The sequence below is a fragment of the Pseudorasbora parva genome, chromosome 5, assembly GCF_024679245.1.
Source record: "Pseudorasbora parva isolate DD20220531a chromosome 5, ASM2467924v1, whole genome shotgun sequence".
NCBI lineage: Eukaryota > Metazoa > Chordata > Actinopteri > Cypriniformes > Gobionidae > Pseudorasbora > Pseudorasbora parva.
The window spans coordinates 27,023,995-27,037,571 of record NC_090176.1 but is presented as its reverse complement, the minus strand read 5'-3'; the positions used below and the strand labels follow the sequence as shown (position 1 = coordinate 27,037,571).

Sequence of the window (13,577 nt, the reverse complement as noted above, 5' to 3'; positions counted from 1 at the left end):
GACTGGAGGTGCAAGTCTGCCCTGCTGGCACGGCGACTCTCTGTCTCCATGGCAACGGATGGAACGCTGGGATTCAGGAGTTGAGCCTGAACCAATAAACAGACTCACACACATACAAAAATACTCCACAATACTCACTCGCTCCACCTGTACTGACAGGAAATTCCCTGAACCTAATTAATATAACCTGAGATATGAAAACTCACAAGGCAATGACTGTTCTCTATTTAATTAAACTTAAGATCCTGTAAGAAAATAATTGCCATAATGTACATGCACAAGCAAAATTCGCTTTCACGGATCCAGGTCTGCCATTACAGCTGCAAATTACTAAATCAATAACTAAAAATCAACAAATTGCACCCTATTGGTTCTCAAATTTGGAGGCACATAGTTGCCATATTATTAGGACATATTGTAATAGTAATAATAATAATAATAATAATAGTGAAGACAAAAGCTTATCCTAGTGTGGTTTTGCTAATGCCCGAGGAACATCAGAATGCTGAAGCCTATCAAATCTCTCGCCGGCTCGGACTGTGGCGGCAGAGCAGAGGTGCTGGTCACCAGTGAGGAAAATTGAGATTACTCTCTGGTGTAACACAAATGAAAAACTGTCTAGACTCCAGCAGTAACACACACACACACACACACACACACACACCAGCTCTCACATAAGGCGGGACGTTCTCCTGGCAGAAAGGCATGGTTGTGGAAATCAAAAAACAAGTTAAAATAAATAGTAAAAAAACTATTTACAAAATAAATAATAATAAAAATCTTTACAGGGACAACCAGGAAAAGCAACAAAGTATGTCAGAGGACAAAAATGTGACAACAACAACAACAAAAACATTTAATAACAAAGACTCTCACCCTTCCTCCCCACCCATCATCTTCACTGGCTTTCTTTCTCCATCCATCTCGACTCATACTGAGGGACCTGAAACACAACAATTCAACAGAATGAGTCAAAAATTTAAAGTGAGCGATGTAAAATAAAGATAAAAATGAGGACAAAAATATGCACATCTGTTCTCTTCATCACACTTGCGTGCGTTTACAGACTCAAAGAAAGGGAATGAGCTAAAAGATAATAAAAAAAATAAAAAAATAATGCGCTACCTCTTTAATTAGCTGGCAGATGAGTGACTTCTTTTAAAGAAAATGAAATGCATCTAAAATGCTAAACTCTGAACGCGAAATAAGACAGTTTGTATAATGCTTTACAAAAAAAGCATTATCTTATATCTTCGTGCTTTAAAATCACATTTAGCTAACTAGAGCTGGGCAATAACAATTCAGATTTTGGATTCACTTACTGTAATTTACGCAAGAAATATGCAAGCCATAAAATTTCTTTAAGCCATCAAATTTGCCAACAGTTAATGCCAAACATAAAATTATTACTTTTACAGCTGAAAAACACATTGTCTGTTCTCACAACGTTACCAATATTGTGTCCAGTTGGTTTTACTGAAAAGCTAAAACCAAACTAGTTTAGTCGTTTAGTTTTTTTTCACCAGGGATGTGTTTTGAAGGATTACAAAGAGTTGACAAATGGAAATATTCACGTTTAGTGAACTGTCAATAAGCAACTATATTTATTATATGCATCACAGATAAATACTGCCTGGTTACGAAAAGACAGCTACAAAACCAGACAGCTTGCTAACACGAATTATACTCCATACCGGGTTTATGTTACATTTAGTTTAACACATCAGCCATCACATGGGACATGCCTGGCCATGTGAATGACCACTGAACTGTCTCTGCATGAAGAAAAAAACTTTGCAGAAAAATTGGGAAACAGAAATGCGATACAGCCGATAAGTTGGTGGGGCAGCTGATAGAGACAGTGATCAGACACGTAGGAAACTAAAAAGGCAAGTGACATTTCGTGCATTATAAAGTGGATTCTCATCAGCGTTTTGAACAATGTGGCAGAAGTGCAACAGAGCAACACACAGCAGATCGATTAGTTCAACACAGAACACAACTGTAGCGTCACTCTGTGTGTGTGATGTAAGGTTTCTTTTTAAAACGAAACCTCTAAAAACTGAAATGGTTGCTCACCAATTATCCTTCTTTACAGATGTATTTTGTTCAAACCAAAGCGCCTTTGTTTCCGCTCTTGGGTTGCGTCCACCCCCTTTGCGTCAATTTTGAAAGATTACTAACAGAGACTTTGTGCATGCTGGGCTCTATCCATTTCAACATGCTCCCGTAACTGCACGATTCACCCCTTTTACCATTCACTCGTATATATTACTAGTAGCCGCTTGTTCTGCCAGATTTTCTGCTTGTTTTCGCTTAAGACCCTCCTCCTCCTCCGCCTCCTCCTCCTCTCAGACGGGGTCGCACAGTGACAGCGTTAGTACTGTCTGTATCTCACAGCACCCTCAAGCGGTCCGTTTGTCACCCTACACTTGACGCAGAGTTTAGCGTTTGAATTTTAATCACGTTCTGCTGACGTCTCTTCAGCATGTTCCAATGGCAAAGCTTTGCTCATGTATATTAATTAGGTCATGACGTTGTCGCCGGCACTTTTCCAATGGCGAAGGCCTGGCTCATGAATATTAAGAACAGAGGCAATTCGCTTTAGCAGGATTTATGATTCACGAATTGGTATTGATAATGTTGAATTTAACATGCCATTGTGGTCGAGCTAAATGACAAGCTTTCAGGGAGGATGTGAGAAGGTAGTCATTTTTACACCCCAAAGGTCAACCATAATGTAGTGAGAATACACATTTTCGTTGCTGCTAGTCTGAGAACCGTCTATGCTAGTCTGCCACATACTCGGAACCCCCAGGTAACCCGTGGAGTTCAGACTGAGAATCTGCCTCATGAAACATCTATTTATAGCTGTGGGAATTTACGGCTATATTTACAATAGAGTTACATCATGGCATATTTTGTTGCGCATTATTAATTAAATGCGTACAGGTTTTGTTCAATAAACAGGTGGTTAAACAGAAGCAAGCATATAAAAGGGCCTTCTCAAAAAATTAGCATATTGTGATAAAGTTCATTATTTTCCATAATGTAATCATAAAAATTAAACTTTCATATATTTTAGATTCATTGCACTCCAACTGAAATATGTCAGGTCTTTTATTGTTTTAATACAGATGATTTTGGCATACAGCTCATGAAAACCCCAAATTCCTGTCTCAAAAAATTAGCATATCATGAAAAGGTTCTCTAAACGAGCTATTAACCTAATCATCTGAATCAACTAATTAACTCTAAACACCTGCAAAAGATTCCTGAGGCATTAAAAAACTCCCAGCCTGGTTCATTCAAAACCGCAATCATGGGTAAGACTGCCGACCTGACTGCTGTCCAGAAGGCCATCATTGACACCCTCAAGCGAGAGGGTAAGACACAGAAAGAAATTTCTGAACGAATAGGCTGTTCCCAGAGTGCTGTATCAAGGCACCTCAGTAGGAAGTCTGTGGGGAGGAAAAAGTGTGGCAAAAAATGCTGCACAACGAGAAGAGGTGACCGGACCCTGAGGAAGATTGTGGAGAAGGACCGATTCCAGACCTTGGTGGACCTGCGGAAGCAGTGGACTGAGTCTGGAGTAGAAAAATCCAGAGCCACCGTGTACAGGTGTGGGCAGGAAATGGGCTACAGGTGCCGCATTCCCCAGGTCAAGCCGCTTTTGGGCTACAGAGAAGCAGCACTGGACTGTTGCTCAGTGGTCCGAAGTACTCTTTTCGGATGAAAGCAAATGTTGCATGTCATTCGGAAATCAAAATGCCAGAGTCTGGAGGAATACTGGGGAGAAGGAAATGCCAAAATGCCTGAAGTCCAGTGTCAAGTACCCACAGTCAGTGATGGTCTGGGGTGCCATGTCAGCTGCTGGTGTTGGTCCACTGTGTTTTATCAAGGGCAGGGTCAATGCAGCTAGCTATCAGGAGATTTTGGAGCACTTCATGCTTCCATCTGCTGAAAAGCTTTATGGAGATGAAGATTTTGTTTTTCAGCACGACCTAGCACCTGCTCACAGTGCCAAAACCACTGGTAAATGGTTTACTGACCATGGTATTACTGTGCTCAATTGGCCTGCCAACTCTCCGGACCTGAACCCCATAGAGAATCTGTGGGATATTGTGAAGAGAAAGTTGAGAGACGCAAGATCCAACACTCTGGATGAGCTTAAGGCCGCTATCGAAGCATCCTGGGCCTCCATAACACCTCAGCAGTGCCACAGGCTGATCGCCTCCATGCCACGCCGCATTGAAGCAGTCATTTCTGCAAAAGGATTCCCGACCAAGTATTGAGTGCATAAACTGAACATAATTATTTGAAGGTTGACTTTATTGTATTACAAACACTTTTCTTTTATTGGTCGGATGAAATATGCTAATTTTGGGTTTTCATGAGCTGTATGCCAAAATCATCAGTATTAAAACAATAAAAGACCTGAAATATTTCAGTTGGCAATGAATCTAAAATATATGAAAGTTAAATTTGTATCATTACTTTATGGAAAATAATTAACTTTATCACAATATGCTAATTTTTTGAGAAGGACCTGTAGTAGTAGTAGTATAGTACTAGTATTATTTCTGTCACTTGATACAAATTGTAAGAGTATGTATTTATAGGACGGCTTTTATGAATTGACCGATTGTTTATGATGCACACTGTTTAGGAAAACAATTATGGAAGATCAATTCCACCTTTTAAGAAAATAAAAATCTTGATTTGGTAAATAATAGGTAATTAGAATAAATGGTAAATAATGTCATATAATTTATGGCATAAAAGTAATAATTATGACACAAGAATAATGAGAAATAATGAATATAACAGGTATATATATATATAAAATTATCTTTTTAATCATATAACTTAACATTTTAGGTCATAATTATGTATTTGTATCCAATAATAATACTACTTTTCCTCAATGTCTATTTTTTGCCATAATTGTGTAACGGATTCACAGAGGCAGGATTCAATTGCAAGTAACTAGTTTATTGACAGAAGTGTCACAGAAGCCAAAACTCAGAACACAGAAGAAGTCCGGATAAGACGGAGCAGTGAGAGAGACTCTGTTGGCGACACGGGCAGGCTGTGAGCAGCAGTGACTCGGGAGCGCGGTTGAGGTAATCCGGGAAGGGATCCAGCGTTTCACGGAAGGGGGAAACGACAACCAACACGGAGACACAAGGGGAAACATCCAACAACGCTCTGACAAAGACAAGAGAGAAACAGAGAGACTAAATAGGGTGAAGGTGATGAGTTGCAGCTGGTGCAGGTGATCAGCCACAGGTGCGTGATGAGCCAATCCCAGGCTCCGCCCTCACCTACATTCAACACGCACCCAAGAGTGAGACAGGGAATCCATGAACCGTGACAGTACCCCTCCCCCTAGGAGCGTCCCCTGACGCTCCCAGCCGACCTTACCTGTTGATTGTAATCATCAATAAGGGAGTGATCCAGAATGTCCCTAGCAGGAACCCAACTTCTCTCCTCCGGACCGTAACCTTCCCAGTCCACCAAGTACTGGAAACCGCGTCCCCTCCGTCTAGAATCCAGAATGCGATTAACCGAATAAGTTGGTTCCCCATCTACGAGTCGCGGCGGTGGGGGAACCGGGACTGGCGGATTAAGGTGGGAGTGAAAAACAGGTTTGATTTTGGATACATGGAAGGCGGGATGAATCCTCCTGTACGCCGGAGGGAGTTTGAGGCGGACTGTCACCGGACTAATGATCTTGGTGACAGTGAACGGGCCGATAAATTTGGGAGCAAGTTTATTAGATACGGAGCGGAGAGGAATGTTCTTGGTAGAAAGCCACACTTTTTGACCGACGACGTAAACGGGAGGCTTAGACCGGTGGCGATCGGCTTTAGCCTTGGTGCGCGCTCCCACCTGGAGCAGAGTCTCACGGGCTCTGGTCCATGTGCGATGACACCTCTGGATAAAGGCGTGAACAGAGGGGACCGCGACCTCGGAATCCAGACTAGGAAAAATAGGTGGCTGGTAACCTACACTACACTCAAATGGCGAAAGGCCCGTAGATGACACTGGTAACGAGTTATGAGCGTACTCAACCATAGAGAGTTGCTGGCTCCAGGATGAAGGATTCTTGGATACCAAACATCGCAACACTCTCTCCAGATCCTGATTGGCTCTCTCGGTCTGACCGTTGCTTTGGGGGTGATAACCCGAAGACAGACTAACCGTGGCTCCTAGTAATTTACAAAACTCCTGCCAAAATTTGGACACAAATTGGGAACCTCTGTCGGAGACCACGTCCATCGGGAGGCCATGTAACCGAAAGACGTGATCTACTACAGATACCGCTGTCTCCTTGGCTGAGGGTAATTTGGGCAAGGAAATGAAATGTGCTGCCTTCGAGAATCGGTCCACGACGGTCAAAACGACCGTCTTGCCCTGGGAGGGCGGGAGGGCGGTAACAAAATCTAGAGCGATGTGGGACCAGGGTCTCGAAGGAACAGACAGCGGCTGAAGTAACCCCTGGGGAGGTTGGTTAGATGTCTTACCAACCGCACAGACCGAGCAAGCCAAAACAAAACTGCGAACGTCACGAGCCATAAGTGGCCACCAAAATCGTTGCTTTATTAAACTGCAAGTGCGGTTTACCCCTGGATGACAGGCAATATTGGAGCAGTGACCCCATTTGAGGACCTCGGATCTTAACCCCTCCGGAACGAACAAACAACTCGGTGGGCCGCCGGGCGGGGGCGTTACCCCTTCTAAGGCCACTTTGACCTTCGATTCGATCTCCCATGTGAGTGTAGAGATAACTATCTTCTCTGGCAAAATACACTCGGGAGTAACCGGGCGTTCGGAAGCATCAAAAATACGAGATAAAGAGTCGGGTTTGATGTTTTTAGACCCGGGGCGGTACGAGAGAACAAAGTCAAAACGTCCGAAAAAAAGTGCCCACCGAGCCTGCCTGGAGTTGAGTCTTTTAGCAGATCTAATATATTCAAGGTTCTTATGATCCGTCCATACAATAAAAGGTACCCCCGACCCTTCAAGCCAATGACGCCACTCCTCCAACGCTAACTTGACGGCCAACAACTCTCTGTTACCAATGTCATAATTGCGTTCGGCAGGAGAAAGACGATGGGAGAAAAACGCGCACGGGTGCATCTTGTCATCTGAGGGAGAGCGCTGTGAAAGAACCGCTCCTACCCCCACCTCTGACGCGTCGACCTCTACCACGAACTGACGTGTGGGATCAGGGGCGACTAAGATGGGAGCCGAAACAAAGCGGCTTTTCAGTTTGGCGAATACAGCCTCGGCTGTATCGGACAACCTGAACGTCATTCGGGGAGAGGTCAAGGCAGTCAGAGGTGCGGCTAGTTGGCTGAAATTGCGAATAAAACGCCGATAGAAATTGGCGAACCCCAGAAACCTCTGTAGGGCCTTACGGGAATCTGGACTTGGCCAATCCATCACAGCCTTAACCTTGTCGGGATCCATGCGCATTCCCTCCGATGACACGATGTACCCTAAAAAAGGAACAGACTGTGCATGAAAAGCGCATTTCTCCGCCTTGACAAAAAGCCCATTCTCTAGCAACCTCTGAAGCACTCGTCTGACGTGTCGAACATGTTCCTGGAGAGACGAAGAAAAAATCAAAATGTCATCCAGGTAGACATATATGAATTGGTCGACCATGTCTCTCAACACATCATTGACGAGTGCCTGGAAAACCGCTGGGGAGTTGGAAAGGCCGAAAGGCATGACCAAGTATTCAAAATGCCCCCTGGGGGTATTAAATGCGGTTTTCCATTCATCCCCCTCCCTGATGCGAACCAAATGATAAGCGTTACGTAAGTCCAACTTCGTGAAGACGGATGCTCCCTGTAACCTCTCGAAAGCTGAAGACATCAACGGCAAAGGATAGGTATTCTTTACCGTGATGTTATTCAGCCCTCGGTAATCAATGCAAGGTCGCAGAGAACCATCCTTCTTCCCCACGAAGAAGAACCCCGCCCCCGCTGGAGAAGAGGAAGGGCGGATGAATTTGGAGGCTAGAGAATCAGAAATATATTTCTCCATGGCCTCCCTCTCTGGAATAGAAAGAGAGTATAGTTTGCCCTTAGGCGGAGACTTACCTGGGAGTAAATCTATAGCACAGTCATAGGGACGATGCGGAGGGAGAGAAGCAGCTCGGGACTTACTGAACACTTCCTTCAGGTCGAGGTACTCCGGAGGCACGTTAGACAGATTCACCGTCTCACTCTGAAAAACAGAACGAGAAACAGACGAACAAGCAGACACCAAACAAGACTCATAACATCTATCACTCCACGCAGACACAGAGTTTTGTCCCCAGTCAACCCTTGGATTGTGTAACTCCAGCCAAGGGTGACCGAGGACAACGGGAGCCAAAGGGGAGTCCAGGATGAAAAATGAAATGCGTTCTGTGTGGTTGCCGGAAGTGATCAGTGTAAGTGGTTCAGTGGTGAATGAAATGTCAGGGAGAACTTGTCCGTTGAGTGCGTTGACAGAAATGGTGTTCTTGAGTGCAATGGTGGGTATGTTAAGTTTGTGAGCAAGGGCAGAGTCAATGAAGTTACCTTCCGCTCCCGAGTCGAGGAGGGCGAGGCTGGAAAAATCCTGAGCTGCCCACAGCAATCTCACCGGGAGGAGAGTGGAGGATGAGGTCTTTTCCACGGAGATCCCGCCCGACAGTAGCCTTCCTTTTACCGCCGGGCGTGGTCTTTTACCGGGCAGGAGTCTAGCAGGTGTCCGTTCCCGCCGCAGTACAGGCAAAGACCACGGGATCTCCGTCTCGCCTTCTCCTCCCGGGAGAGCCGAGCTCGACCCACCTGCATGGGCTCCGGGTCGAAGGTGTAGCTGACCGCATCCGTAGCGCTGGCCTGAGGGCATTCGACACTCCCATGCTGAGGCTCCATCCTGGACCTCAGCCGACTCAGACGAGCGTCCACCCTCAAAGCAAGGTCAATGAGACCGTCAATCTTCTCCGGAAGGTCGATGGCGAATATCTCCTTCTGGATGCGGTCAGCCAGCCCATGCAGGAACATGTCCCACTGTGCCTCCTCGTTCCACTTGCACTCGGCGGCCAGGGTGCGGAACTCGATGGAATAATCCGAGACCGAGCGGTTATCTTGGCGGAGCTCTGCGAGTTGACGTGCCGCTTCTCTTCCGGTCACCGCTCGGTCAAACACCCTTCTCATCTCTGCCGCCAGCGTCTGGAACGAGGAGCAGCAAGGATGTTGGTTCTCCCACACCGCCGTTCCCCAAAGTGCGGCTCGTCCGGAGAGCAGGGTGAGGACGAATGCCACCTTGGATCTTCCCGTGTTGAAAGTCTGCGGTTGAAGAGCGAAAAACAAGGAACACTTGGTAAGGAAGGCTCTGCAATAATTGCTCTCACCGGCATAACTCTCGGGGGTAGGCAGACGTGGTTCTGGTTGCCGTGATGCAGATGGTGTGTGGGGAATCGGCGGTGGGTCGGGCACAGTGGGACCGACGAGTTGTTGCATCTGTTGGGTCAGCTCGGCCACCCGTGCCACCAAGGTGTGTACTGCCTGTCCTGTGGCAGTTAAGTTCGCCTCCTGCTGGTCCAGTCTCTCGTTGCTGCTGGTCAGTAGGGCGTTGATACTCGCTGAATCCATGGTTGGTCAGAGCGTTCTGTAACGGATTCACAGAGGCAGGATTCAATTGCAAGTAACTAGTTTATTGACAGAAGTGTCACAGAAGCCAAAACTCAGAACACAGAAGAAGTCCGGATAAGACGGAGCAGTGAGAGAGACTCTGTTGGCGACACGGGCAGGCTGTGAGCAGCAGTGACTCGGGAGCGCGGTTGAGGTAATCCGGGAAGGGATCCAGCGTTTCACGGAAGGGGGAAACGACAACCAACACGGAGACACAAGGGGAAACATCCAACAACGCTCTGAAAAAGACAAGAGAGAAACTGAGAGACTAAATAGGGTGAAGGTGATGAGTTGCAGCTGGTGCAGGTGATCAGCCACAGGTGCGTGATGAGCCAATCCCAGGCTCCGCCCTCACCTACATTCAACACGCACCCAAGAGTGAGACAGGGAATCCATGAACCGTGACAAATTGTGAGTTTTTATGTCCTCATTTCTAATTACCACCATTTTATATCATCATTTTTACTTTTTAAGTCATAATTATAAATTTTTATAGGTCCATCATTATTATGATTGAGCAAATCATGATTTTTTTGGGGTGGTGGTGGGGGGTGGGGTGGAAATGCTTCTATGCCAAAGTAATAAACAGTGTCCATAAATCAAGTTTCATCAGCTAGAGTGCTGATGTTAAAAATAAACATTAATTTACCATTACTTTTTACTTTTAATACGTTTTATTGGAGTAATATTTGATTATATCTGTACTTAATATGTGTACGTTGTCACACCATTGGTAATTACTTAGTAATTAATTACACCCAACACTGCTAGTGTTTTCCCATCCTAGTTCTGGAGTATCCCATCATGCCACATATCGTTTCCCTTAACTGACAGATTTCAAATGGGTCTCTAGGAGCTGATGAGTTCATAATGGAAACATCCAAAATGTGCAGCCTGTTGGGATACTTCAGGACCATGATTGCAAGGCACTATGCTATGCCATGGGTTAGTAATAATTTGTGGGTAGTCAGTTAATCACCTCTTTAAACACAGTTTGTCATTGTACATTTTTATTTTTTCCCCATAGATGCTGAATCTAAACAACAACATCTGAGATCTATGTGAATGTTCCTGCAACTAAACTCAACAACTCACATGCATATTTAATGAGGTAGGTTTTTGATTGGCTGTCTGATGATAAACAACTCACTGTAACAGTATTGACATCCCTTTGGTTTAGCACTGCACTTCAAGGTTAATCCCTCAAAAGACGCCCTGTAATCTAGACCACAATTTTCATTACAGGTTTATTACATTTAGTTTCAACTTGTTTTATGAAGAAACTCTGGTTTTATTTTGTTCAGCTTACCTAAATAAATGTAGGTTTTATTTTCCAATTTGCTCTTGGTATGTATAATTCAGAAAAGCATCTTCAAACGGAACCATAGATTATTTAGGGTTGTCAGTTTTAGGCTATATTCCAAATACTAATGTATGGTCTAATTAATCACACAATGCATGCAAAGGATTCCCTTTTGAAATGAATATTGTTTCATCACATTTGACAGTCCCAGTTACCAATAAAAACTGAGAGGGCTCAATATTTTTTCAATATTTTATTTATTTTTTAACTTATTTGTAACTTAACTGTAATAATTATTATGTAACTTAAATTTAGCTACTAGATAAACCGTATTAAAATAGAGGCGATTCAGACATATTTCCAAAAGATGGCAGTATTGTTCTATAACAGACTTCTTATGGAGGTGCTCATGTAAATTGAAAGAGGCTGATGTTATTAAGATCAGAGCTCCTTCTCTTTTTATTATTTTGTCATTTATATTTTTATGTAACAAAATATAAGCAGTATTTATGAAATCAACAAAAATAAAGATAAGATATAAGCTAAATACATTTAATTTAAAATAAAAATTTAAGTACAAAATTAAAACACTATCATTGTAGAAGTTTTTTTCATTTGTGTTTTACAAATTGTATGTACAGAAGTGTTTTAAAAGCCTTGATTTTCGATTATTGCAAAGCAGGGGATGTCTTTAGCCTTTTAAAAAATGTCCCCAATTTTGATACTTTTTATTTATATGGTTATGGATATATGGACAAATTGCCTTTTCATGCAGTTCAGAGTTTTAGAGAAGAAGCAGCTTTTTATTGCTCATACAGATCTGTATGAGCAATAAAAAGCTGCTTCTTCTCTAAAATGCTAAACGCTCATTCAACGCTTTTTTCTTTCTAATGAAATATCCTTGAACTATTTTGGTGTGAGAAACCGCTGCAAACGATTCACTGCATAAGCGAACTGAATTGAGATGAATCAAACTGAACTGAGAATAGTTATAGACCCTTTTGTCCATCCGTTTTACGGATTAGATCAAAAGAGTGATTCATTCACATTCTGGTTCTGATTCTTAACATCTGATAGAAAACACACAACGTGATTGTTGAAATATTATCAGGGGGAATTATTTGCAGGTCGGTCTATGACAATCTCCATGGTCAGATAAGGATTTATCAGTAATATTTTACAGGGGGTCGTGCCTCGATAAAAAGGTTCTAGTGTGACCCTGAACTAAAGGTGTTGTTTCACTGACAGCAGGTATATGAATGAGAAGAGAGAAAAGCAATACTTAAGCGCTTTTTAGAACAGATTCACCCTTAAGAGTGTGGAGAGCCAAGAAATGGATTTCAGGATTTCATGATTTCAGGACTGAATGGCAATGCTAAGCAGGATTTACCCCCAAGCAGCTCAGGATCGAAAAACAGGGGAAATACAGAGATGGGAAGAGAATAAGAACGATGGATGGCTTTCTGTGTCATTCAAGTCAAGTCACCTTTATTTACACAGAATAAACAGGAAAATAATGGTTTAACGAATGGTTTAAACAAGTTTAAATTTTGCTGTAAAGAAGCTCTAAAAAGAAAAGTGCCATTGTTCAGATTAGATCAGTTCAGGGTTGATTCAGTTCCATCCAACATTTGTGTTAAGATCATTTCAAATATGAAATATGAAATGAGTTCAATGCAGCGCTGGCCATTGATAGTAATGCTGACCCAAACAGGTGGATGCTGTACTCATCATAATACACACATGCATGCACAAACACATGCTTTAGTGGGGCTTGCAAGGAAATCAGACAAACTTTTGTGCCTTTGTTTTTTTCAAGAAAGAAAAAGCACATTACTTTAGAAGGTGCCCTTTACAGAATAAGATTTAAATGTGGACTTGACCTAAGAAAAATAATTGAACTTGTAAAGCAAGTGAATGCAGATGAGATAATCAATCTGAGCAGAGATGGCCATGGAGACAATTTAGAGATGCTGCTTTATTGTGAGTATGTCTCTGCAGGACATACACTCACATATATTGTTATTTACCATTAGGGTGAATTAAAGTAATTAATCGCCATGTGGACTGAAAGGCTTGGCTATGGGGTGCTTCTTTTGTATGTCTATCAGATAATAATGATCTTGGTATTGAGTTTAGTTAATGGAGTGTGTGTGCTGAGTTATTCGACTGTGAAAGGGCTCCATTAGCTCGAAGATTGCTCCGTTATTTATTTGCTAAAATTGTTTTGATGAATCACAGTTTCGTTCTTTTATTCTTTTGTGCTGTTTCCCTCGCTCATTATTGACTTCAGGTGTGTCTTTACGGATCAGTTCACGATTTTCTTAGAGGTTTTAGAATGTCATTACTTCCTCTGTAGAGACTTTTTGCTCTTGGACTTTAGACTGTAAATAGCGTGCGTGCTGATAGAACTTTTTGAATTTTGCAATCAATTGTTTTACGCTTTTTAAATGCAACATCATAAAACCGTAGATTCACAGTCCCGTTTATAGGACAATCAGCCTATACTTTAAAGAACAAACATCCAAATGCTTATTAGTGCATGTGGTGCAGCATGATTACAGTACATCATGGATCCAGGTGTCTTTGTTTCC

At 43.0% G+C, this 13,577-nt stretch overlaps 1 protein-coding gene across 1 annotated transcript in view; it reads right to left on the bottom strand.

The window, feature by feature from the left end:
* rev1 (REV1 DNA directed polymerase) overlaps window positions 1-2,316 on the bottom strand; it is a 28,005-nt gene extending 25,689 nt beyond the window's left edge. The window contains exons 1-2 of the mRNA XM_067443667.1: window positions 2,080-2,316; window positions 877-943 (exon numbers count right to left, since the gene is read on the bottom strand). Coding sequence (XP_067299768.1) covers window positions 877-933 — 57 coding nt within the window. The 5' untranslated portion in view covers window positions 934-943; window positions 2,080-2,316. The remainder of the gene's footprint in view (window positions 1-876; window positions 944-2,079) is intronic.
* Window positions 2,317-13,577: the final 11,261 nt, after the last annotated feature.